This window comes from Acipenser ruthenus, chromosome 2 (genome assembly GCF_902713425.1).
Source record: "Acipenser ruthenus chromosome 2, fAciRut3.2 maternal haplotype, whole genome shotgun sequence".
Classification (NCBI taxonomy): Eukaryota; Metazoa; Chordata; class Actinopteri; order Acipenseriformes; family Acipenseridae; genus Acipenser; species Acipenser ruthenus.
Window position 1 is genome coordinate 66,231,483 of NC_081190.1, and position 25,938 is coordinate 66,257,420.

Consider the following 25,938-nt stretch of genomic DNA (forward strand, 5'->3'; position numbering starts at 1 on the left):
GACCCTTATATAACAGGATCATTCAAGCCCTGAGCATGTGATTAATGCCTGTAGTCTGAAAAATATCTAAAGATTAGATTGTTTCCCCTATTTTCAATTCCAGTGGATAAAAAAAACAGCATCGGGTTTATTCAACTGATCTAAAGACCGACATGGTTTAAATCATTGAAAGAAGGAGACTTGTGTGAAACCCAACATCTAAACGTAAACAGCGGTTGTATTTAGATCTTCCACTGTTTGAATAGCTCATTTTAAACTCATTCAGAAAAATCTTGGTTTAATATCTAGGACGTTTTTATGTGAACAGACTATATTTATAGTTATATCCAAAGAATGTAATCTTTTCACGTAGTTATATTCAATTATTTATGCTTGAACAATTTTTTTTTTTTTTTAAAGAAAAAAATGTAGTAATCTCAATACTGCAACTGTGAGGTTACATGTTGACACACCAATTATTCAAGGTGCTATGGCTATATGATGTTTTAAGTTGCTTTGAATTTAAAACAAGCAGAAATGTAACCTTTAACCATATCTAACTTAAAACATACTGTGCTTCAAATGTATAATCCACTGTAGTCTACTGCACTGTATACTTATGTATAATTATTTCTAGAAGGCTAAAGCTTGACTTAAGCTTTCAAACCCTTCATAAGCCCCTTTCATGTTGACATCTGACACCGTGTTGTTCATGTTGAAATCAGAATTGTGTGCAATTGTGATTTGAGTGTATTTATTTGGGTTTCATAACAAATATTGTTTCATCTTTTTTTTCACAATTGACATAGGTGATTAAAATGTAAAATGTATCTTGAAAAAAGGCAAATAATCTACATGCAGGTAAGGCAAAAATTGTGCAGAATAACCTGTAAAAAAAAAATTCCAACACATTTACTCCCATTATAGTGGTTTGATGTTCCTTTGGAAAAATAAATGAATAAGATGTTATTGGTGACTGGAACATCAAAGAGGAAAGACATATAGGGACAGGAAAATGAGTGGTGTAGCCACTATAAAAGATTTTTCACATTTATGAATGTATATTTTCTGTAATTAGAACCCCGTATGTCCAGGCTATTCCTTTGCTGACCGAGGACGGGAGCTTCCAGGGGGCGGTGCTCAATTGGCCGAGCGCCGCCTTATGTCGGCCAGGGTGTTCTCGGCTCACCGCGCACCAGCGAACCCTGTAGTCTGGCAGGGTGCGGGCTTGCCTGTAAGCTGCCCAGAACTGCGTTGTCCTCCGACGCTGTAGCTCTGGGTGGCTGCACGGTGAGTCTGCAGCGTGAAAAAAAGCGGTCGGCTGATGGCACACGCTTTGGAGGACAGTGTATGTTCTTCTTCGCCGCTCCCGAGTCAGTGCGGGGGTGGTAGCGGTGAGCTGAGCTAAACAAGAAATAACTGGACACTATTAAATTGGGGAGAAAACAACAAAAAACTAAATTGGCGACTACTAAATTAAAAAAAAGAAGAACCCCGTATGTGAGCAGGCCAGTAAATTATTTTTTTAAAGTTTTAAAAAGATCCCCACCTCGTATGAACTCCTCACGAGCTTGAAGATGTCAACTTCAGGGTGTGGCTCCCCATCGTCAGTAAGAAGGGAGTGCAGGTGAGGGATCGGCGGCAATGTGCTGTCCTTGTTAGTCACACTGTCCAGATACCTACAGGAAGGAATCACAGTGTCCCATTATGGAAGTAATAACACACAACATTCTGTACATACGTACTGTGTTATATAGACACCTGGGGTTCAACCACCTTGAGTGGGTTAGTGCAACGTGCCGGTTAGTGCCTACAGTACTTCAGTGTACGCTGAAAAATATACAAGCCAAAATGTGTCTACTTGACTTACATCCTTATTTTATTCTGCTTTTTAAGTTTTGAACAATGTGTTACTGCAAACAAAGAAATATAATAAACAGCAGGGACTGCCTTAAGCAGACTCTCCACCTGGCATACCTTGCAGATTTACCATCAACAGACACAACCGTGGGCAGACGAATCCTTACCTTCCCAAAACAGTCATGGCCTCCCCGTCGTCCTTGCAGTTGAGCAGCTTGTCTATGTTGGAGTCGAGCACAGCGAGGGCCAGCTGGAAGATGACTTTGATCCCCTCGCAGAAGAAGCAATCCACCACCACCACGGCACTCTCGAAGGGCATGACGCTGAGGAACATTGTGAGGAACCAGGACAGGGAGATGGTGGAGATCACGCCCAGGTCCTGCATGCAGTCGTACAGCTGGGGCACATACTCGCGGGCCAGCTCCTCAAACACACCCTGATCCACCAGCGCACCTGAGAGACAGAGGGAGGGCGGGAGGATGTGAAAACATTTCCTAAACTATTATAGTATAGTTATACATTCTGTTTTCATACATAACTGGGACTTTTTTTTTTTTTTTTTTTAAAGTAATGCAATGATGAATTATGGAGCTGTACTTGCCAACAACCCTTGTGTTGTAGTAGTCTGGCAGCATCCTTTCACAAAGAGCCACAAGCAGCCAGAAGGCCTCCTCCTCTTTTGCATACAGCAGCAGCACAGAGGTCACGATATTCATGGCCTGTCAGGTACACAAGCAGGGATAGAAGAGGAGAGGTTACACAAGGGCACAGCATCTGCTGCAAACAATAACAATGTTCCTTACCAGAGCAGGTGCACAGGCATGGCAAAGGTGTCAACTCAGTGGCAGAAGAGAACAGCAAAAAAACAAAACAACAAAAACAATGGTGTCTGTATCCTCTTCAGAACATTTTATGGGACCGAAGGCTAGATTCTATGCAAAATTGTCAAATCGGCATGTTTGAGTTTTTTTTTTCTGGCTTAGTAACTTTATTCTGCACATCCTTTCTGGGGGGAAAAAAAACAGACATCTGATATAGGAACTTGTAAGTAGGCAGAAGATAATCTGACCGAGTGGCTAATTAAGGGATCCCATGAAGATGATTTTTCATCCAGGAGACCCTTCATGCACATTAGCTTGAGTCTACTTGTTAACTTTACTTTTACCTCAAAATTTATAGTGTTAAAGGTATGGCTGGATTTACCTGACAATATCCAATGTTGGGGTTCCTGAAAGCGTACGCCGTTAGCACCCGTCTCAAGGCAGCGATCCCCATTTCGTTCTGGAAGGCGGGGTGCTCAGGAAGCGAGCGGTGCAGGTCTCTCTCTATCTCCTCTGTGGCCAGGTTATACTTGCCCATTGACTTCTCTACCAGATCTTCGTAATAACCAGGGTGGGTGGCCATCTCATTGATAGCACCTGCAGAAACATCAGGGCGAGCCAGGTGCGTGAGACATCACATGCATAGCACATTATGAAACACCGGTTTGAGTGCCGGGAATGAAATAGAATGAAACGTTGTTTTAAATGACTTTAAAAGAGAATGAACAAGATTTAAATAATCACCTCATTTTAATATCAAGTTCTGGTTTCCTTCCTCAGCTTCATGATTTATTTTCAAAAGCTGTAATTAATGAATCCTAGTGTAACTGGCACAGGTGTTGCCAATCAAGTAGCCCTTGAGATGCATTTTTATGACACAAAGAGTAATTTACTGTTTTTTTTTCCCCCAGTAATGGATTTCTGAAATAGCATTTCAGCACTCACAGCTGTAAAATGAAAAGCCCTTAGCATTCAAAAGGCTTGAAATAAGCGCCCAACACACAGACAGAGAAAGCAGCTACCATATCACAGATGGCTTCAACTGAGGTGCAAAAAACACACACACGGCTGCTCACAGCCAAGCACAACAAATACTGAAACTCTATATCTAAAAATATACATTTGACTGCAATTAGAAGACGCACAGGATCGTTACAAAAATTAACATAAGAAACCACATTGACACTTGCGTATAAAAAGGACAGTATTATTAACAAACCAATAATAATACTAAGGAGTTGTAGTGAACTGTCCAATCAGAGAGATGGATGCAGTTACTGGGTGGAGAAATGATTAGCTGATTCCCATTTGACAGTGTTTAATGACAAGCAGTTGGAGAACGTACGCAGTGGAGTGACTGAGGAGTGTAAGTACGTAATACATATCTAGATTTTAATTTCTTTAATTTATTTATGATTTGTTTAAAATAAATTAGTCTTATATATCTCTTAAATATTTTATATAGTCAAGTCATCAATAAAAATACATTTTTAAATATATGCCTATTTTCTGAAACTGGACTTCCTGTGTAGTTTTTATAGAGAGAGAGAGAGAGAGAGAGAGAGACGCAGTCCCATTCTCAACCTGTTGCATGCACTTTGTTTAGCTAGACTTATCTTGTCATGTGAATTCAACATAAAAAATCCAAGATCAACTAAGACTAGCCACATTTATAGCACGGGCTTCAGGAAATTGTATTTTACACTACATTTAAGGACAAAGCCATGGAAATGGATGCATTTGGGAAGTATGTTGCATTGGAGGCGGTACTCTAACAGTACATTACAAAAAGGGCATACAGGTTAGTGTGAGGGGAAAAAGACTAGTGCATGCCAATGAGCATTGAGCACCCATACCTCTGCTTCGAGCGACACACGTGTTCAGAGCAGACAGTCCCCTGCTTACCTGAGAAGAGAAGCCAAAGATCTCCCCTCATGTTCTCCGGAATGCCTTTCAGTACAAGCTCTTTGGTCTTCTCTGTCCGATACATGCACACACCCTGGCCATACTCTGCAAAATGGTTCTTCCAGGCCTGTTCTTTCAAAAACTCTTTTGCCTATGACAGCAAACACATGAAGATTAATAAGCAGTGTTCTGCACACAGCAGCATTCCAGCACAATCACAGCTGATCAAAATGAAATATTATTTTCATTAAATTCTCCTACAGTATTTAGGTCAACAGTATTTAGGTCAACTAATACTAGCACGGCTTTCCATTGTGAGCACTACGAGACAACATTTATCACTGGATTTAAATGTATGGCTGCATTGATTATTCAGATACATGTAATGTCCAAACTCTATTATAGTGCACTAAAAGAATACAATAAAGATTTTAGCTATGAATCCCTTATACAGTATCTGCCATGTAACAATAATGTGCATTTTAATATATTCTGTAATTTCATGTTTAGGTGTGTTTAGGAATATATTATGTATGAGTCACAAATTGTAGAACAAACTTGATCCACAATCCACTTCTGTTTGTTACAAACAGGGACTAATACCTTTAAAATGCAAATACAACCAGAGCTGTTGTGATACTTACCACAGTTTCAACGATAACTGAAAATAAACTGTTATTGTTATCTAGTATTTCTAATTCTCCAAAAACAAGATATTCTTTCCTTTGCAATGTTTAAATTACACTGCAATTACATTTCATGTATAGAAATTCTTCATAAGGGCTGTTAATGCGGAATAATTACTGATTAGAATTAATCTTAACAATGCAGTTTACAGGGTTGACCCTTATAAAAGTTTACCATGGCAAATCTGCACAGTAATATTGCCTTGTTTACAATATGCATTTACTGCTTTGCTGTAGTTGGTGAAAGCATGGTAGAATACAGGCAAGCACAGTACATCAAACTTGTCTATCTTGGTACACTACTGCATTAAATTATTTTAAGGGGAGAGCAAGCAGAAGATGAATGCTGTGACAATGACCATGCTTCCAGGGTGGGAAAAGGGGAACAAATGACACTGGCCAGTTAGTCAGTTCCTCATCTACCATGGTCCTTTTTCTGACCCGACCAGAAGGTCTTGTGGATTTGGCTCAATAACAGCCTTCAAAACTGATAGCGAGATACTGATACCAACCACCAGATACCACATAAAACATGTTGAGATCCTAATACAATGTTATGACACCTCTCACTTCCTTTTGTCAAGTGTGTGCAATTCAGTGCAGAATTGTAAGATGAGGTCCAGGGAGATGAACTGAAACCCGGTGGTTTTTAACACTCCCTTGGGCAGTCACATCATGTTTTTAAAGTTTTGCATTTGAGTATCTGTGTTTATCTCCGAGTCTGTGTGTACAGCATGTGAGTGTTGGGGAGCTGACATTATCAAGAGGTTAAACTGTTTTAATGCCCCAGATATTGAAAAAGACACTTGCTAACATGTTTGTCGCAAAGTTTCTTTTGTTTTACCCTTAAATATAGCACTGTTTCCACAGCATTTACATGAAATGTACTTCAGCTATAACATTAGACAGGATTTGCCAGGAACTGATAAATGATCATAGTGAAAGTGTAGAACATTATGCACACACTGAATGGAGTGTGATTCACTAATGTAAAATGTATTTATTCATTTATTTTACCAATTTGGGGTTAAATTCTTCAGGTGACTTTCTGCGGTACATTGTCATCAGTGCCTGCGTGGCTGTCGGGACGCTGTTGTCGTTCAGGTTGAACTGGCGCTCCCCATCGGCCTCTGAGCCCAGACTCCGCTGAGGGCTGGAGGAAAGGAGGCTACTCTGCCTTGAATACACCTACAGCACAAGATAATCATCTGTCAATGCAGCTACGCTCTGTTAGGCTTTGCTATCAAAGAAACGGGAATGACATCTGGCAAAGGAGCAAGCTGGAGCAGGGTTTGAGATATCCGATGCTCTGTGGCACAAATACTAAAAGTAACATAAATACTGAGTCAGGGGTTTACTTTTAGAAAATGCTCTGACTAAATTAACACTTTGGGAAGTTCAATTATTTATTTTTTTGGTAATTTTTTTTTTGTTTTAATACATTTTTCATGTTCATATATTACTCCAGACTTTTTTTTAACTCTCGATTTTTGAAAGGAGAAAATCAATTAATTCTTCTTTGTAAAATATATGTAAAATATAAAATGAACCTTATGAAAGAAAAAAATACCAGATTTCGCAACCATTTCCGCATAACAGCACACATAACCAAACCAATAACTTATTTATAGGATGCTCTGTATTGAAGCCAGATGTTGCAATAGCAGGCAGATTTTTTTAAGGGGATAAGAAAGTGTATGATTGTGGATACCTCATCATCTGAACTGCTGCAGCTCCCAGTGAGTTCCCTCTCAAAACAGATCTTCGAGGTGGTTTGTTGCAGGAAGTCAGAAATCCTCTGGACAAGGAAATCCCGGTCTTTGAGGTTGGCGAAGAGGAATGTCATTCTGTTTTTGGTGCTGATGGACAAAGGACTGGGCAACACATTTGAACTGTCAGCCTTCTCCACTATTGTCACCTGGTATAAAAGAGCAATGGCAATCAAACTCTGCAAAGAAAGCAAATCTACAGTGCAGCAGCCACCGTAGAAGGGGTCCTAGTAGTATAAAAGCATCTGACAGCCAAGCAACATTATCATTATTATTATTATTATTATTATTATTATTATTATTATTATTATTAATAATATCATTATCATTATTATTTATTTATCTCTTTGAAGAGGTGAGTCTTAAGGAGGTGTCGGAATGTGGTCAGGGACTGGGCAGTCCTGACATCTGTAGGAAGGTCATTCCACCACTGCGGAGCAAGGGTGGAGAAGGAGTGGGCTCTGGAAGCAGGGGAGCGTAGCGGAGGTAGAGCTAGTCTTCTAGTGCAGGCGGAGCGGAGAGGTCGAGTGGGGGTGTAGGGAGAGATGAGGGTCTGGAGGTAGCTGGGTGCAGTCTGGTCAAGGCATCTGTAGGCTAGTACAAGAGTCTTGAACTGGATGCGAGCGGTGATCGGGAGCCAGTGGAGAGAGTGGAGTAGTGGAGTAGCGCGGGCGAAGCGAGGCAGAGAGAACACCAGGCGGGCAGCAGAGTTCTGGATGAGCTGGAGCGGACGGGTGGCGGACGCAGGGAGGCCAGCCAGGAGGGAGTTGCAGTAGTCTAGGCGGGAGAGTACCAGGGCCTGGACCAGGAGCTGGGTAGCATAGTTGGTGAGGAAGGGTCGGATTCTTCGGATGTTGCTCAGGAAGAATCGGCAAGTGCGTGCCAGAGTGGAGATGTGCTGGGAACACATCTCAGCAGACGCCCTTATCCAGGCCGACTTACAATCATTACAAGATATCACATTATTTTTACATACAATTCCCCATTTATACAGTTGGGTTTTTTACTGGAGCAATCTAGGTAAAGTACCTTGCTCAAGGGTACAGCAGCAATGTCCCCCCACCTGGGATTGAACCCACGACCCTCCGGTCAAGAGTCCAGAGCTCTAACCACTACTCCACACTGCCGTCCAAGCATGCACTTTTAAACAAATGCCTTTGTCCTGACAAAAGAAAACATTTCTGTAGGAGCTGTGTATTTTAAGAGGTCCAGTCAATAATTGCACAATGTTGCTATAGGAATATTAAACTATAGAATGAGCATGGCCCTTTTCTAATGCATGTAGACATTCTGTCACTAATGGCTAATGGCACAGTGACATATTGGATTCCTGTTACTAGCTTCAGAAACAAAAACAAAAAAAATATGTAAGGCTCAAAAAGTGTAGGAAAAACTGTTTAAACTTTCATATTTCTTTGTGGGTTTTAAACTACAAATTATTTAACAAGCCCTAGCTGTTTGTGATATTTGTTATATACCAAGATATTCAGTATCAGCACAGGGGTAAAAGCAGGCAATTGCCCATTCCTACTACTTCTAAAATATTGCTTATATTTTGGGTTTTGTGGATCTTGTCAGACAGCTTGCTTATTAAAATCTTTTCATATATCAGCAGAGGGGATTCGTCTGTCCCAAAACGTGTTGTGGATTGCATACACACCTCTCTGAGCGGAATGATGAGGCTACACAGGGTCTCCTCTTTGCTAGTGAAGCAGATGTAATTAGTCGAGACAAACATTTGGCCCAGAATGTGCCTCTTGTTGAAGGGGGTCCAAAGGGTGCAGCCTGTGTGCCCATCGAGCTTCTCGTCTTTGGGCAGTTGGAACAAGGCCCTGTACCGCTCGCTCTTGGCTCTTGCATCAAGGTCCCTGTAGAAACAGGCAATGAGATCAGTAAACCATACAACAATCCAATTGGTAATCCGGACTAGGGAGAGCACGCCTTTCATTCACTGTAGGTCCCAAATTACTGTATTTCAGTCACTGTATGTATTCCATTTTTTACCACCAGCCACTTTTGCCTGTAATGTACTGTAGGAGTGGATCTGTGATGTAGACTAGCGTCCGACAAAGAGTGAAGCACTAAGAGCTAGCAAAAACAAGCTCAGCACCTTACTCGTAGTGTAACCTGAGCAGGTTATAAAGCTCTTCCTCGGCCTCAGAACCTCCTTACTGTGAATAAAAGCAGAAGCAGGGCACTGGTGGAAATAGCGCATAAGTACCAGTAGTTATTCAATACTTATTAGGAGGAGCAGGAGTACAGTATTCTGTGCTCAGGAATATGGCACACAGTAAACCGTTGGCCAATGTCACACGACCCGGCTGCCTCGTTTCCATGGTTACCCACCTTTTGAGTATAGACACTTTCTTGGGGGATTTCTTCAGTTTAGGTAGAGACCTGTCCTGTTCAAAGCCCTCGTTGTCAAGCAACTGTCTCATAGCGATGTTGGCCAGCTGCTCCATCAATTTGAATGTCTCGTTAATGTTGAGGAAGACAGAGAATATGTGGTCACTGGACCTGGTGCTGACTTTAATGATTTCAGGCAGGAGCAGGGTGGCATTTTTCTCCAGTTGTGTGATGTCTGCCCACCGGATCACTAATTTTGCTAAAACACAAACAGACAAGCAATCAGAACTTTTCTGGAACTTTCCAGTATTATTTCTGTTTTATCTATGTTTCAATTGATTATAAAACTAGTTTTAAAAAGGTGTGATGACATGTTTTAAAGTTTCTTATTGTTTTAACTTTAATTAGGGAAATGCATATATATATTTTTTTTATAAGTACCAGTCCTTGGATTTGAAATGTTTAAGCTACTGCTATCTGGTACCTAATGTTAAATGTCGTAACAAAGTTTCATAAACAAAGTAATAAGCAGCTTTCTATAACTCAATCTAAAAGTTTGACCAAGGTGTGTTCCCCTCTGCAGGAGATAATAAACACTACATCAGCTGTTAACGGCTGACTGATGAAAACAGTATAGCAGTATGTTGTTTAGGCATAGCGTTTGTTTTTCAAGAAGGAGAACAGCTTCTCATGTTTTAAAGACCCATGTGCTGAAAACACATATAACAAGCAGCACAGGTATACAATCCAAGGAGAAGGAGGGGCTCAGGTTACCTTCTTTCCCCAGCAGGAAGGAGTAGAAACTCAGGTGGTTGATGCTGAGGTAGACCCAGCCCTGCCGTGGCACCTTGCCCTTCCAGTAGCTGCATGAGTAGTAGTTGACCAGCTTCTCCTCCTCTGGCATCCCAAACAGTTTGCAGAACTTAGCGATGGCTTCCTTGAACTTGTCAGTGTCATCATCCTCCTTGATGTCATGGTTCTTATTGTACTCCGCTATGATACCCTGCAGAGAGAGAAAAACATTGGGCTACGTTCCCTCTAGGGATTTTTTTTTAGTTAGCCACTGTGGCTAAAACATTAGGTTATTATCATAACCCTGGTCCCCTGAAATAGAAATGTAACCATTACCTCATGGGTATTAATTCGTTGATACCGTCTAACCTGAATAGATATTCCAAAGCTGCACATAGTGCCAGTGACACAGTTGAGCCCCGCCCCCAAGGGCATAAAGCAGCGACCTTGAAGGTTTATGGTTTCTATTTCAGGGAACCAGGGTTATGATAATAGCCTAATGTTCCCTTTCAAGTACGAAATGTAACCATTACCTCAAGGGTAGACATACCAAAGCTGTTGCAAGGAATTTGCAGACCAATTGAAAGCTACAAGGCAGGCCAAGGCCACCTTGCTCATTACCATGAGGAATCCAGTACAAGTAACAAGGCTAAAAGGAACTCACCTCCAATTTTATGCTGTAAGGGTTGAGCTCGAGGCCGCCCTTGTTCCAAACCCAGGGTTTTGTGGATCCACAACATTCAGCCAATAGAACCGCGTAAAAGTGTGGGGAGTAGCCCACATCGCTGCATCGCAAATCTCTCTGACAGTTGCACCCTGGAATAAAGCCCACGAAGTTGCCATGCCCCTGATCAAATGGGCAGCGTGCTTCCCTGGAGGGGGCAAGATGGCTTGTTCATATGCAGTCTGAACTGTATCTTTTTTACACAGTGAGGGTCTGGAACCAACTCCCCAGTAATGTTGTTGAAGCTGACACCCTGAGATCCTTCAAGAAGCTGCTTGATGAGATTCTGGGATCAATAAGCTACTAACAACCAAACAAGCAAGATGGGCTGAATTGCCTCCTCTCGTTTGTAAACTTTCTTATGTTCTTAAATGGCGCCGTTCAGGGGCCAGACCCAGAGCTGTAGGCTCGATGGGTCGGAATGCATACATCACCCGCGCCTGACTGAGCAGGTCACTGCGTTTTGGCAGACTCCACGGCTAACCTTTCAGGAGCTGTATCAGAGTTGAAACCCACAGTCTCCTGGGCCAATAAGGGGCTACTAGTAACACCCTGGCCGGGTCCTGCCTGATCTTTTCTAAGCACAGCGGGAGCATGGCTAGTGGAGGAAAAGCATATAGCAGCTGCCTCGGCCACTGGTGCGCCAAGGCATCTATTGCCAGCGGGTCCCCTGCTCCCGTTACTGAGAACCAGATGGGACAATGAGTTGATTCTTGGGAGAACCAGAGGGGACAATGAGTTGATTCTTGGGAAGATGAAGATGAGAGGAGGTAACGGTGTGCCCAAAGCAACAGCCTGCGGGCAACTCGGTGGAGACAGGGGGACCTGAGGCCGCCCTGGTGGTTTATGTATGCCACCACAGTGGTGTTGTCTGTCCGGACAAGCACATGTCTCCCCTGAACCTCCTCTAAAAAATTCTGCAAGGCTAGAAACACTGCCTGCAGTTTCAGAATATTTATATGGAGACCCTGCCACGGGGGTTTCCATACTCCTTGCACTCCCCTGCCATTCCACATGGCGCCCCAGCCGAGGCTGGACGCATCCGTGGTTAGAACCTCCCTCCTGGTAACACTGCCCAGTGCTACACCTAAGTGTAGGTGAGTGGGCTGTGTCCACCAGGACAGAGCCTGCAGACAGTGCCAAGATACTGTCAGCTGATGGCCATGGTTCAATGCGGGCTGAAAAAACCCTGCTTTTGAACCAGGCTTGGAGAGGGCGCATGTGTAGAAGACCCAAAGGAAGGATCTGGGAAGCTGCTGCCATTAAGCCCAGGAGCCTCTGAAACATCACTACTGGGGGCTAAAGAGAGGCCGAACGGCAACACCTGAAACTCGTACGCTATCCCTTGGAAAGCGAATGTACCATGCTCTCTCCCTCCTCCTCAGCCAAGAACCTTGGAGTAACCCTGGACCCCTGCTTCTCCGACTCCCAGCACATCTCCACCCTAGCACGCACCCGCCGATTCTTCCTGAGCAACATACAAAGAATCTGACCCTTCCTCAACAACTACCACGCAACTCCTCGTCCAGCCCCTGGTACTCTCCCGCCTAGACTACTGCAACTCCCTTCAGGCCAGCCTACCTGCGCCCGCCACCCGTCCGCTCCAGCTCATCCAGAACTCCGCTGCTCGCCTGGTGTTCTCTCTGCCTCGCTTCTCGCACGTTACTCCACTGCTCTGCTAACTCCACTGTCTCCCGATCACCGCTCGCATTCAGTTCAAGACTCTTGTACTCGCCTACTGATGCCTTGACCAGACTGCACCCAGCTACCTCCATACCCTCATCACTCCCTACACCCCTACCCGACCTCTACGCTCCGCCTGCAATAGAAGACGCTACGCTCCCCTGGCTCCAGAGCCCGCTCCTTCTCCACCCTCGCCCCGCAGTGGTGGGACGACCTTCCTACGGATGTCAGGACTGCCCAGTCCCTGACCACCTTCTGGCGTCTCCTCAAGACACACCTCTTCAGACAACACCTGTAAAACTCAACTCAACTCTGGACAATATAGCACTCTGCCTCACACTTATCTGCTCCGTGTTTTACTGTATTTAATCCTGCACTTAACCCAATCTGTAGTATCTTGTATTTCACTTGCACTCGTATCTAACCCTGATGTAACTATCAACACTGTTATCTGCTCTTGAACTGCCCCGATATCAAATCGTACTGGGTTTTGTATTTGCTCTTATTAGGACTGAAGTCATTATATTTTGTATCTTGCTCTTAATTGTACTGTAATTCTTGATATGTATTTTTTGTATACAACTGTAAGTCGCCCTGGGTAAGGGCATCTGCTAAGAAATAAATAATAATAATAAATAATAATAATAATAATAATAATAATAATAATAATAATAGGTGGGAAGGTTAATATACCTGAACTTTTCCTTTAACAAATGTGGTGATGTCATTCTCATTCTCAAAGATAGACAGAGTCTGCAGCAGGTTCTGTTCCAGCCATTCCCAGTGTTCTGTAATCTCCTTCCGAGAGCCGCCTGGGACGAAACAAAAAAGATCAGTTAGGATTCCTTTTGTAACTAATTTCTGACTATCAATACGTCATTTTTTCAAGTGTCAGGATGAGGCCTGTAGCTTCAGACTGTACAGTAGTTACTGCTTCCATCCAGCTGACCTACATACACTGCACAGCATGTGGCATAACAGTAAGAGGTGGCAGCAGGTCTAGAACAAAACCGAGATGTGCCGTGTTTGAACTAAACCATGACACATCTGACATGTCTAACATGCAGCTTTGAAGTATAAATGCATGGCTATTATTGCATATTTAGTAGTATAACTGCACTGTATGTACTCTAATATTTACATGACTGGATTTGTGCTGTTGCAGTGTAGTAAATCAATGTCTATCTGTGTTCCTATTGGCTGAAACAACCTTAAAATGTTGTAAAAACAAAATTCAGGTCAACAACTTCATGCCTTTTCTAAATTATTAGGAAGTGCAAGTACCGGTACGTGAAATTGACCAAAGGCTAAGCTTGTGTTTTTAAGAATGTTACAGTAAACTGAAGATGTCAAGTTGCTGGAGGGGCTTCACTTGTAAAGGCAGGCTTGCTATATTTTTTAAATGTCAGGGACCTATTGTGATCTTTTAAATTCTGTGAAAGGAATGAAAAAAAAGGAGTGAAACGATTTTTTTTTTTAATTAACTGTCAGAGTTGTTTCAGAATAAAATGATCTTCAAGAAAACAAAATCATTCCATGTATTGTTATTAAACTTACAGTACCCTATATTATGCTCAAAGAAACAGAAGGCCCCAAAAACATTCTCCAAATCCAAATAAATACTTGTGACAGGGTTTCAATATCCACATGCTTATGCATTTCCTTTAACTTTTTTTTTTGTTATGTTTTCCAAAAAAAGCAGATTTATTTTCTCACTCAAGTGAAAAAGCTGTAACTGATGCTAGTGTACACTATTTGTTCCACTGTAAACCAAAGGAAAAACAAATTCATGCAGAATCTAAAAAGATCGAACAGGTGCATTTCAAATCTCTAATTGAACTCTAATGGACCAACTTCAAAGAATGCAATAACTAGAGAAATCCATACACCCCAGGATGTACTTACAAACATTTTCAGATCTCTGGGCTCCCAGCCCAACAGTAAATTAACATGCATTTAGCTGCATTGGCGGCTATGTCTTTGTTCCTGCACAGCAGAGAATTCTTCATATCATGTGGCAAAGTTCCATGGCAAGGAATGATGACAGTGCTGGCTGTTTGTTAAAGATTATTTTTTTTCTAACACCCAATGCATTGATGTCTTAAAATGTCTTCCTACATAATGCGCTTTACACTGTGTGTTGTGATACCGACAGACTGTGCTACCCACTGTGAAAGGAGGAGACAGCAATAACACTTGGCTATGAGAGCGTGTGCTGATTTTTACCCTTATGGACTTTTATTCAAATTTTCAGCTCCTGGTTTAATTCTTCAGAAAAGCACTGATATTTAGTCTAAGTCAATTCAGAGTACATGACGACTTAAAATTCAGAGGATTCATAATGAAATGGGCATCCGTAACTGTGCAGGGAAGCGAAACATACATTTATTTAAATAGAGCATTAGTGTTGGAGGAAGTTTTTTAAATAAATGTCCCTGTTCCTCCATACCACAGCATAACAGATATGGAAATCCACCCTTGCTCATTGTAGATGGAAAGCTACACAGTCTTTTACAGTATAACGGAAGATGTCTGGGATTTACAGATATTCTTTTCTGGGGGCGGGGGCGGGGGGGGTGGTTATAATACAAAGGCATTTAGTACATTCACAAAATGTTCACTTATTGTTTTGAAAGAATCTTGTGACATGGGGAATGAAAGGCTCGTCTTTAGTAAATAACAGATACTGTACCAAGGCCTTACATTTAACAGCAATGAACTTGTTATAGGAGGCTGTGTGGTCCAGTGGTTAAAGAAAAGGGCTTATAACCAGGAGGTCCCCGGTTCAAATCCCACCTTAGCCACTGACTCATTGTGTGACCCTGAGCAAGTCACTTCACCTCCTTGTGCTCTGTCTTTCGGGTGAGATGTAGTTGTAAGTGACTCTGCAGCTGATGCATAGTTCACACACCCTAGTCTCTGTAAGTCGCCTTGGATAAAGGCGTCTGCTAAATAAACAAACAATAATAATAATAATTGTACACCTTCTGCAAGACGCTATCACCACATCCCATGTCTTGCTTCCATCTTTCACTACGCACACCAAAGCAAATGCAAGGATCATGCTAGGATCAAGGAAGATGTGCAAGGGTATACATGCAAGTTTAAAGCAAGAACTATACAAGCATTATACAAGGATAAGGATTGATTCCATGCATACCTTGCACAAAAAATACCTAGGTTATACTTGGATAAGAAAGAAAAATATGACTGCAAGGATTATGCAAATTTTATACAAGGCATGCATGAATGTCTCTCTTATCCTATCAAATTTATTATTATTATTATTTATTTCTTAGCAGACACCCTTATCCAGGGTGACTTACAATTGTTACAAGATATCACATTATTTTTACATAAATAATATACAGTCGGGTTTTTACTGGAGCAATCTAGGTAAAGTACCTTGCTCAAGGGTACAGCAGCAGTGTCCCACCACCAGGGATTGAACCCACGACCCCCCATCAAGAGTCCAGAGCCCTAACCACTACTCCACACTGCTACCCATATTTGCATAGTTCTTACTTTAAACTTGCATTTTATGGTCTTATAAGTCTTGCTTTATCCTAGCATAATTATTGAATTGTATTGGTATGGGTAGTATTGAGTCTGAAACATTTTTCAATCCAACCCAGTGACTCTGATGGGGGTATGGATATAACAAGTTCATATGCAACTGACTCACAGTGACATACTGTAGGACAAGAGGACAGTGCAAATGGTTTTATTTTTACCTTAAAACAGAACAGTCTGTATTGTATTATGTTTGACATTGCAATTATGTCACAGTAAACGTGTGAGTCAGTGCAATCTGAGTTTATTAGGGAGACAGCTTTTGACTTTTTCTGTAAATGTCTAGTAGTAGATTCAATTCCTTGCTGATGGAAGTGGTGTCAGTTGGACTGTGGACACAGATCAAGCTGCGATTGAGTTTATGAACTCAATTCCAGTGGCAAATTAAAATTGTCATTTAGGAATAAAGCTTTAATTATTTTTTTTTTAATTTTAAATAGCTGTGTGACAAAAGTGAAAAAAAAAAAAAACAGTAACACATGCAAGCAGTTACACAAATGATCAGAATATGACAGTCCTTACCGCAGGCAATTGTCCAGTATATAAGGGAGTCGGGGGTTTGGTACAGGATTCTGTAGGGAGCAACTCTGGCACTGGAGTCCAAGACGACATCAAGGGTTCCCACCAGCAACCCTGCAGAGAAAAACACGGCACAGGGCTCAGTTCAGAACTGGGAGCGAACAATCATTTTTCAAAAACACAAACTGCTTATTGTAAATCACTGGTTACTGTGTAATTCACCCTAGCCAAGCCAACAACAAAAAAAGAGAAAAGCTTTTTGTCTTTCTCTGGGCTTTTATGTCTAGCCCATAATAACAATCTCTACTGACTGACACATAATCCCCTTACAGCAGTAATGAACCACAGTTCCAGTATTATTGGAAGTGATTAACCATCTGAAAAAAATATTGAAAAAAAAGTATTTCTCGCAGCAATATTAAAACCATATCATAGAAATTAACAAAAATATAAAGCACAGGTTTCCATTAAGAATGCACTACATTCAAGGTAATCTCACCTCCCAAAGTTCTTTAAAAAGAGGAAATCTATTTTGACCCTTCATGAAGTTTCATTCCTACTGTCTGGCAATCTGAGAACCCGATGCACTCACGTTATCAAAAAAGTAGGGGACAGGATACTAGGAAGTAATCTAGAAAGTATTGGAGGGGTAAAGGTTTTAAAAAAGAAGGGATTTGCAACAAACCACAATTAATGCTGGGTTTACTTTGAATCAGTCCTTTTAGATAATTCCACTGTAAAGGGATATGGTTGTTCAGTTTTGGTATAGGATTACCTTGGTTACTGTGGTGGCTGAACAGATTGTAATTGGTTCTCTTCAAGCAGTAAGGTGTCACACAGTAAGCTGTGTGGTTGTAGCAGTTTGGTTAGGGTGTCCTTAAAGTCAGCATCACTTTCCTATTGAAAAGTGTATCTAATTGAACTGCTGCACTGTACATGTACAGTAGGTAGCTAATGATTAAAATATCAGATACACTGAATTGCAGCACAGAGGCGGTATTAGATTTTAAACAAATAATGTTGCACACTTCTTTGTGGTATTACAGTAGCAAGCTGCAGTCCTTGTCTAGGCGGTGTTGCTTGCTTTACTGTAGTTGATGAGTCATCGCAGCCCTATTCCTGAATTAGACTGGGAATTAAGATTCAGCCCTTCCTGGCAGTTTTTATGTGATCAGCATTGCCTACTGCAGTGCCTGTTTACTTTCTTCAAAGTCAAATGCTTACTTGCAATACAACGGAAAAATAAAACAACTTATGGGTGTTCCCCCACTACTGATCTGTGCTCATGAAGATGCCATACTGGAGGAGTCCTCTGTTTTTCAACAGGACATCTAGAATACGTTCTGGGGACCCTCTCAAAACACTGGAAATGTGCATGGTAATTTGGCAGTTTCACCATGATGGAAATTAAACTTATAAATGTATGGTAAGAGCTACTGTCAAGGTAGTATTGTAAGTGTTACTCTCAAAATAACCCCAAGTGCACTGCACTTCATGGATGGACATATGACTCCTATTGCATACAGTAGCAGTTTCACTCATTCCAGATTTTAATACGAGCTTTGTTAGGTAATAAACTAAGGTGTTTTATTAAACTTACAGTAAAACCAGGAATGGATCAAACTGCTATGCAACAGAAGTCTTATATCTGTCCTTGTACTTTAATCTATCTCAGTATTACTGCTGCACAGTATGTATTGTCTACACATTCATGTAGTACTAGGATAAAGTCATAGACATACAAATGCAATTGGGAGGCTTGGGACAGAGTCCTGTGCAGGTCCGATGAAGGCTGAAAAGCTCAATTATCCCAATATGCAAGATTAGGATAAGTGTGGTTGAAAAGTAAAATTTCCAAATGCCAAACACCTTCAAGTTCAAACTATTCCTTTATCACTGTTTCACTAGGAAATGAACTGTTTGCTGAGGCCTCATGAAAATAACAGATAGACAGTACACGCTGCTGGAGCTTAATAAGCTTAGACAAATAGGCTATTGTGCACCATTTATAGTATTAGCTGGGCATACCCAAACACCTATCAGTGCTGTCAATCATACCGTTTGTCTGCAAACCCCAAGTTCCTGCTTCAGCAATACAATACAACCGATCAAGACACTCTGTATTTTTGCATTTGCTCTTTTGATGTGCATTGAGAATGCATGCAGTTTTTTCCCCGTTTCCGGCCAATTTAGCAACGTACAGTAATCTAATTGACTGAATCAGGTTTAAACCTGCAGTCTTTAGACAAAGAGGCTTTTTACTGAGTGTGAAAAAAAAGAGAAAAAACACAGTGAAAGGTCTTTACAGCCAGATGCCTTATGAACAATTTTACTCTAACTCTAAAGCATGAATTTATAAATACTAGTTTTTTCAGTCATGTAGAATAGTTACAAAAAAATTGTGAATATTCTTATAGAAAACTATTTTTCAATGTTTTGAGAAAATGAATGTGTTCTAATATTTCAAATGTGTTTATCATTTTCAAATCCTTCCACGAATTCCCATTCTACATTGAATCTAACGACTTTCATTCTTTGTTTCTTGTTTCTGTTTTTTTTTTACATTGTTTTGTTGTAAAATTCATTATTAGAATTGCTTTGGTGTGTGACAAACGTAACACAAACTGAAATAACATTTTGTTATATTTTTTTTCCAGACAGCTTGAAGTTGTTATAAAAACCTCCTATTGATGCAAACTATTTTTTGTAGTATATTTATTAATACAGTTGGTGGAAATATAGGAAGCTTGGGTTGCTCTATCTATAGTTTTGGGGAATGTAAACACCTTAGACTTTCAATAATGTAGTACACCCATCCCTCGTTATATCGCCCCTCGCTATACTGTGGATTTGGATATATCGTGGTCCTGGAGTTGGCTCCCCATTTTTGCTAACTGTGCATGCCTTAGCTGCAATATACAGTACATAGGCAATTTCACTTAGAATCACTGCTCTTTTTATTTTGTACTGCACATCACAAAAATATACAAAACAATTAAAAACAAAAGCATTAATATCGTACTGTTATCATATACACACGTATTTGACAATAACACAAAGCAAATTCAATATCTACTTGCTGAAGCGGTGTTCACTTGTGGCAGCAATGCACTAGCAAAAGTCACAGGGCAGTGACGTCTGCTCCCTAGCAACAAGCCTCCTATGTTGGGCAATGGATTAGTTCAATGCAGCGGGTTTATGCATTTGAGAAAGGAAAGGAAGAGTCATTAAGTTCATTGGAGAATTAAGTTGATGAGAAGCAAGATGTGCTGCTTTTTAAACGGAAAATGAAAAAAGGCGGGTTGCTTAGAGGATTTATATAGGACCCTGACGACCCCGATAAAACAAGGGAGTGGTTGTACAGTATTTGTTAGCCTATTTGTTTTTCTGTGGGTCTCTCGTAGAGGTCTTCACAGGTCTACCCGGACCCAAGGGCCTGAGACCCGACCCATACCGAACGGGTTGTCGAGTGCAAAATTGTCACGCAACACTCGGGTCGGGTCCGATTTTGTTTACTCAGTAATACACAAACTGTCGATTACTATTAAAGAGAGATGGCCCTTGCTCTCTTTGCTACTAAAAATGATTGTTTATAATTCCTGTTGCGCGGATTGGCTTCCCCAAGTAGCACATGACACGTGCCTTGCAGAGCGAAACAGCACACACGTGACACACATCGAAGGTGTTTCTTTCATTCTTAAAAGTCGGAGTAAAGGATTTGTTTATGAAGGACATGAAAGAAAAACTTAAGAAAAACCAATTCCATCAACAAAAGCTCACAGAAAAATGCAAGTCTGCGGTGTGGGAATCATTTTGTTATTATTGTGGACAAAGAAGGAAAACAAGTTGGTCCAGCAACATTTATTGATTGCGGGAGCCTGCGTCGATTTGATTAAATTAAATTTAAACAGGAACTTCGAGTCTTTTGAAACATAAAAGGGATGCACTAAAGCAAAGACATCAACCCAGGCTCCTGTTACCTCATTTAAAATCACCAGATCATGGTACAGTGCCTACAAAATAGAAGGACTCAATAAAAGATAAATGCCTTAATCTGTGCAAAAGATTTACAATAGAATGTGAAAGCGAGTCTGAGAACTTGCGCAGTCACTTATCTGAAAATCAAATGAGCTGAAGTACGAAGTATTTAACACAAGAGCAAATGGAATTGAGATGTAGCATTTGTGTTACAAAATAAATAACAACAATACTTATTTCCAATCTGTAATCCAAGCCTCCACTAACAACCCACGTAAACTATTCTCTACCTTCTCCTCCCTCCTAAACCCTCCCCCCCTCCTCCTCCTCCCTCCTCTATCTCCCCTGATGACTTTGCCTCCTTCTTCTCTTCTAAAATCTCAGATATCCGCAAACTCTTTAACACCTCTCCCTCCCCGGCACCCCCTCCTGCTCCAACCCCTACACCCACTACATCCCCTACTAACTCGCCCTCCTTCTCCACCTTCTTGCCCCTCTCAGACTCTGACCTCTCCTTCCTGCTCCAGGGTCACAAACCCACCACGTGTGCCTTGGACCCCCTCCCCACTGACCTCTTTCAAGCTGCTGCTCCTGCTCTACTCCCCTTCATCTCCTCCCTCCTCAACACCTCTCTACTTTCTGGTATCTTTCCCTCTGCCTTCAAAAAAGCCTCTATCACTCCCCTCCTCAAAAAACCTACCCTCGACCCCACCTCCCTCCAGAGCTACCGTCCTGTCTCCCTCCTACCCTTCCTCTCCAAAACCCTCCCTCTCCAAAACCCTCGAGCGGACTGTACACCGCCAGCTCTCTGCTTTCCTGTCCAACCACTCTCTGCTTGACCCTCTCCGATCTGGCTTCCGCTCTGCCCACTCCACTGAAACCGCCCTCCTGTCTGTCACCAACTCACTTAAGTGTGCCCGAGCTGCCTCTCTCTCCTCTGTCCTAATTCTCCTCGACCTCTCTGCTGCCTTTGACACTGTTGATCACTCTATTCTACTATCATCTCTTGCTGACCTGGGGATCTCTGGCACTGCTCTGGCCTGGTTCTCCTCCTACCTCTCCAACCGCACTTACCAGGTAACCTGGCGTGGAGCAACCTCCACACCTCACCCTCTCTTAACTGGAGTCCCCCAAGGGTCAGTCTTGGGTCCTCTCCTGTTCTCTCTCTACACCCGCTCCCTGGGCCCCCTCATCGCATCCTATGGTTTCTCATACCAGTTCTATGCTGATGATGCTCAGATTTTCCTCTCCTTCCCCACCTCTGACTCCACCATCTCCTCCCGTATCTCTACCTGTCTGTCTGCTATTTCCTCCTGGATGCACTCGCATCACCTCAAACTCAACCTCTCTAAATCTGACCTTTTCTTTCCCTCCTCCTCCCCCTCCTCTGATCTCTCTATCTCTGTTCCTCTGGAATCTACCACACTCTCTCCCTCTTCCTCCGCTAAGAACCTTGGAGTCACCCTGGACCCCTGCCTCTCTTATTCCCAGCACATCTCCACTCTGGCACGCACTTGCCGATTCTTCCTGAGCAACATCCGAAGAATCCGACCCTTCCTCACCAACTACGCTACCCAGCTCCTGGTCCAGGCCCTGGTACTCTCCCGTCTAGACTACTGCAACTCCCTCCTGGCTGGCCTCCCTGCGTCCGCCACCCGTCCGCTCCAGCTCATCCAGAACTCTGCTGCCCGCCTGGTGTTCTCTCTGCCTCGCTTCGCCCACGCTACTCCACTCGCTCCACTGGCTCCCGATCACCGCTTGCATCCAGTTCAAGACTCTTGTACTAGCCTACAGATGCCTTGACCAGACTGCACCCAGCTACCTCCAGACCCTCATCTCTCCCTACACCCCCACTCGACCTCTCCGCTCCGCCTGCACTAGAAGACTAGCTCTACCTCCGCTACGCTCCCCTGCCTCCAGAGCCCACTCCTTCTCCACCCTTGCTCCGCAGTGGTGGAATGACCTTCCTACATATGTCAGGACTGCCCAGTCCCTGACCACATTCCGGCGCCTCCTCAAAACTCACCTCTTCAAAGAGCACCTGTAGAACTCCTCTGTTTGTATCCTGGGACACTATCACCCTTCATGTAAATGTGCTTTATTTTGCTCTTATCTGCCCCCTATTTTACTGCATTTAATCCTGTACTTCAGAATACTATAATCTGCCAAGTGTTTAACCTGTAGTACTTTGTATTTAATCACATCCTGATGTAACTATCACTATTTAATCATATCCTGATGTAACTATCACTATTATCTGCTGTATTATTGAATTGTGTTTTGTCACACTTGTACTTTGCTTGTATTTCTTGCTCTTATTGTATTACTTGTATTGTAACACTTGAAATGTATTTGCTTACGATTGTAAGTCGCCCTGGATAAGGGCGTCTGCTAAGAAATAAATAATAATAATAATAATAATAATAATAATAATAATAATAATAATAATAATAATAATAATAAAGGTATTATTTAAGAACACAACTATATACAGTCCGCAACGGGGCAAATGCAATTAAAGTAAAACGTAACATTTCTGTTTTGAAAAAAACAAACAAAAATACTGGATGTACTACTGAAGTACACAACACAATACTACAGTTCCAGCAATGTCTACTGTAATAGCTCAATTTTACTTTTTCAAACTTTTAAGTATTAAAGCTGTGAACTAAACACTTGCCTTTTAAAAAGATCTCCTGCATTAACTTTTCCATGTGCAGCTGTTATGTCAACAAGTGGATGCGCAACTTCTTGAAGACTGGCTTTCAAACATTCTATATGGTCGTACGTCTTTTGCAGATTTTAAGGCATTTATCTTTTATGGAGTCCTTCTATTTTGTAGGCACTGTACCTGGTCTGGTGATTTTAAACGAGGTAATAGGAGCCTGGGTTGATGTTTTTGCTTTAGTGTATTGCTTTTATGTTCCAAAAGGCTCTACATTCCCATTGTAATTGAATCAAATCGAAACAGGATGCCACAATCAATTTATTTTGCCGCACCAACTTGTTTTCCTTCTTTGTCCACAATAACAAAATAATGATTCCCACACTGCAGACTTGCATTTTTCTGTCTTATTTTGTTAATGGAATTCGTTTTTCTTAAGTTTTAGGATCTAATAACAAGAATTTTACACTGGGTCGGGTAAATGTCGTCGGTTTGATTAATTAAAACACACACACTAACTCAGGAGGGGGGGACGTGTTGTTAGGAGCTCTATTGTGTCAAGTTTTATAATTTCATGATTATTTCTAGTTTAAGCCAAAAGCATTCAAAATTGCATGTGTGTTTGCTTGTTTCATTGCTGGACACAATTCATTATTCAGTTAATCTCTTTCCCAGTGATTTCTGGGTTATTGCCTCGAGGAGCAGGAGATAATCTACCTTTGTTTTTTGTGTAAAGCAGAAACAGGAATCTGCACTCAGTTTAAAAAAGACTGCCTCATATCCTAGAAAACTAACACACACAAATAAGCTAGATCATTTGTCAGCTGCTAACAATTTACATATTTTTTTACCTTAAAAGCAAAGAAACAGTGTGGTATAGTTGTTCTGGGCAGATTTCTTATAATTATAATGAATAAATCACAGTTACAATCAGTAATATGGCCAGGGTGTGATATTGTAGGATAACATACTATGGATAAGAGCAGGGTAGCAGAATGTCCAAAATCTTCTACAACTCTTTCAGAACTAAATAATTACACATAACAAAACACAAAAGTTATAGGCTAGTCTTAATATTTCTATTTCACTTCGAATCTGATAAGAGATTCGATTAGCTGTGTAAAAAACAGCTAAGAAGATGCCGACATGAGAATGTTTCTGTCGGCTCCCAAAACATGACAGCTAGAAGAAATCCTGCAGGTCCCGACCAAACCCTTTGTTGTGTGCATGCGCAACTATTCTGAAGCTCTGGATTAGAGTAACCAAATCTCTTTTCAATCAGTGGAAAGCCAGAGTGCTACTCAAGCTTTCTAATTTGCATCTCACATTACATACCACTGATTGCAGGTTTATAGTCAATCTCGCTTTTAAAAATTAAGGACTAGATCTCTAACAAGCAAATACTACAAGAACCCCTTAAACACAATGACCCTTGAGACAGTACACCATTTTGATTAAGGTATTTTTTATTTTTTTTTGCTATGGTGATTGCCAGTTGTTAATGGATAAGTGTACAGCCCCTCCATGACTTCTCCCCTGGGGCCAGCCCTCTACCCATATGGGATTATATTACAGTACATTCCATGAACTCATTCATGCATTCTCACATTGTAGATGAGTGAGAAGTAATTTGAAGCTGTGCAGCAAATGTCTGCTTTAAAAGAACTTCTGTGTCAGGGTGGTGCATCCACTATGCCAATGTTCATAAAGAACAGAGAGTATTCTACACAGCAGGCAGACTAGTGGTGAGTGTGTGCACAGAGTGCCCTACAAGAGATTTACATAATGAGGACTTCATCCCCTGCACACTCTCCACAGGTTTCTTCCATTCAAACGGAAGCAGTGAAACTTTGCACTGCCAAAGTCACTGTGGAGAGTACAGTAGACTTCATTTAGAAGATATGGCAAAACAAACACGATTACATTCCCTTTCCCTGCTAATGTGTCTTGGACTGTGCTCGGTATTAGGGAGCAAAAATGTGAGAAGTGAATGCTAAATTGCAGAACATGCATTCATAGTGTACAGCCTCATGGGTTTACATCCTTAAATTCAGTCTTGTTTCGGTGGGAAGAGGTGGTCCACACAGAGCACCATAACGGGAAACATCGTTTCAGAAACCGAAGACAGCCTGGAACAGGAATAATGATCTCTCAACATCCAGATACTGGAATAATGATCTCTCAACATCCAGATACTGTCACCACGACACCCCAAAACATAACACTGACTGTTCCTACTGCACAGCTGTCTGCTATTCCAAGTGAAGGAATTCACAGCCAAAGCTATCAAATCATAGTAACAACTGGTTATTTTGTGTTCTGGTTATAACGAGAACAGAAGAGTCAGTTCAGTGGCATTCAGGGGCAAACAGGAGCCATGTCCACGATGCTTTATAACCTGTTCCGCATTTTAAAGCCCCTTTCACACTGGCATGCTCTACCCGGGTCGCGACCTGGTGTCATGCGGGTCAGCTATGCTATTTCACACTGCTTTTTGAAGAACCAGGGTCAACCTGGGTGACAGAAGCAAGTAAATGTGCAGCTTGTTACTGACGCTTCCATCCAAGCTTCTCTGGATTGAACCGTCTGCCCAAATGTTGATTAGAGCAAATGTTTCTTCCTCCCTGCTGCAATCTGG

At 41.8% G+C, this 25,938-nt stretch overlaps 1 protein-coding gene across 2 annotated transcripts in view; it reads right to left on the minus strand.

Moving 5' to 3' along the window:
- tbc1d9 (TBC1 domain family, member 9 (with GRAM domain)) overlaps window positions 1–25,938 on the minus strand; it is a 39,261-nt gene that overhangs the window by 11,431 nt on the left and 1,892 nt on the right. The window contains exons 2-13 of one of the 2 annotated variants that reach the window (XM_034015472.3): window positions 16,661–16,771; window positions 13,259–13,377; window positions 10,141–10,369; window positions 9,367–9,625; window positions 8,681–8,888; window positions 6,963–7,169; window positions 6,269–6,439; window positions 4,566–4,716; window positions 3,043–3,257; window positions 2,441–2,558; window positions 2,007–2,292; window positions 1,529–1,658 (exon numbers count right to left, since the gene is read on the minus strand). In XM_034015472.3, coding sequence (XP_033871363.2) covers window positions 1,529–1,658; window positions 2,007–2,292; window positions 2,441–2,558; window positions 3,043–3,257; window positions 4,566–4,716; window positions 6,269–6,439; window positions 6,963–7,169; window positions 8,681–8,888; window positions 9,367–9,625; window positions 10,141–10,369; window positions 13,259–13,377; window positions 16,661–16,771 — 2,204 coding nt within the window. The remainder of the gene's footprint in view (window positions 1–1,528; window positions 1,659–2,006; window positions 2,293–2,440; window positions 2,559–3,042; window positions 3,258–4,565; window positions 4,717–6,268; window positions 6,440–6,962; window positions 7,170–8,680; window positions 8,889–9,366; window positions 9,626–10,140; window positions 10,370–13,258; window positions 13,378–16,660; window positions 16,772–25,938) is intronic. The other variant, XM_034015473.3, reaches the window with a different exon arrangement.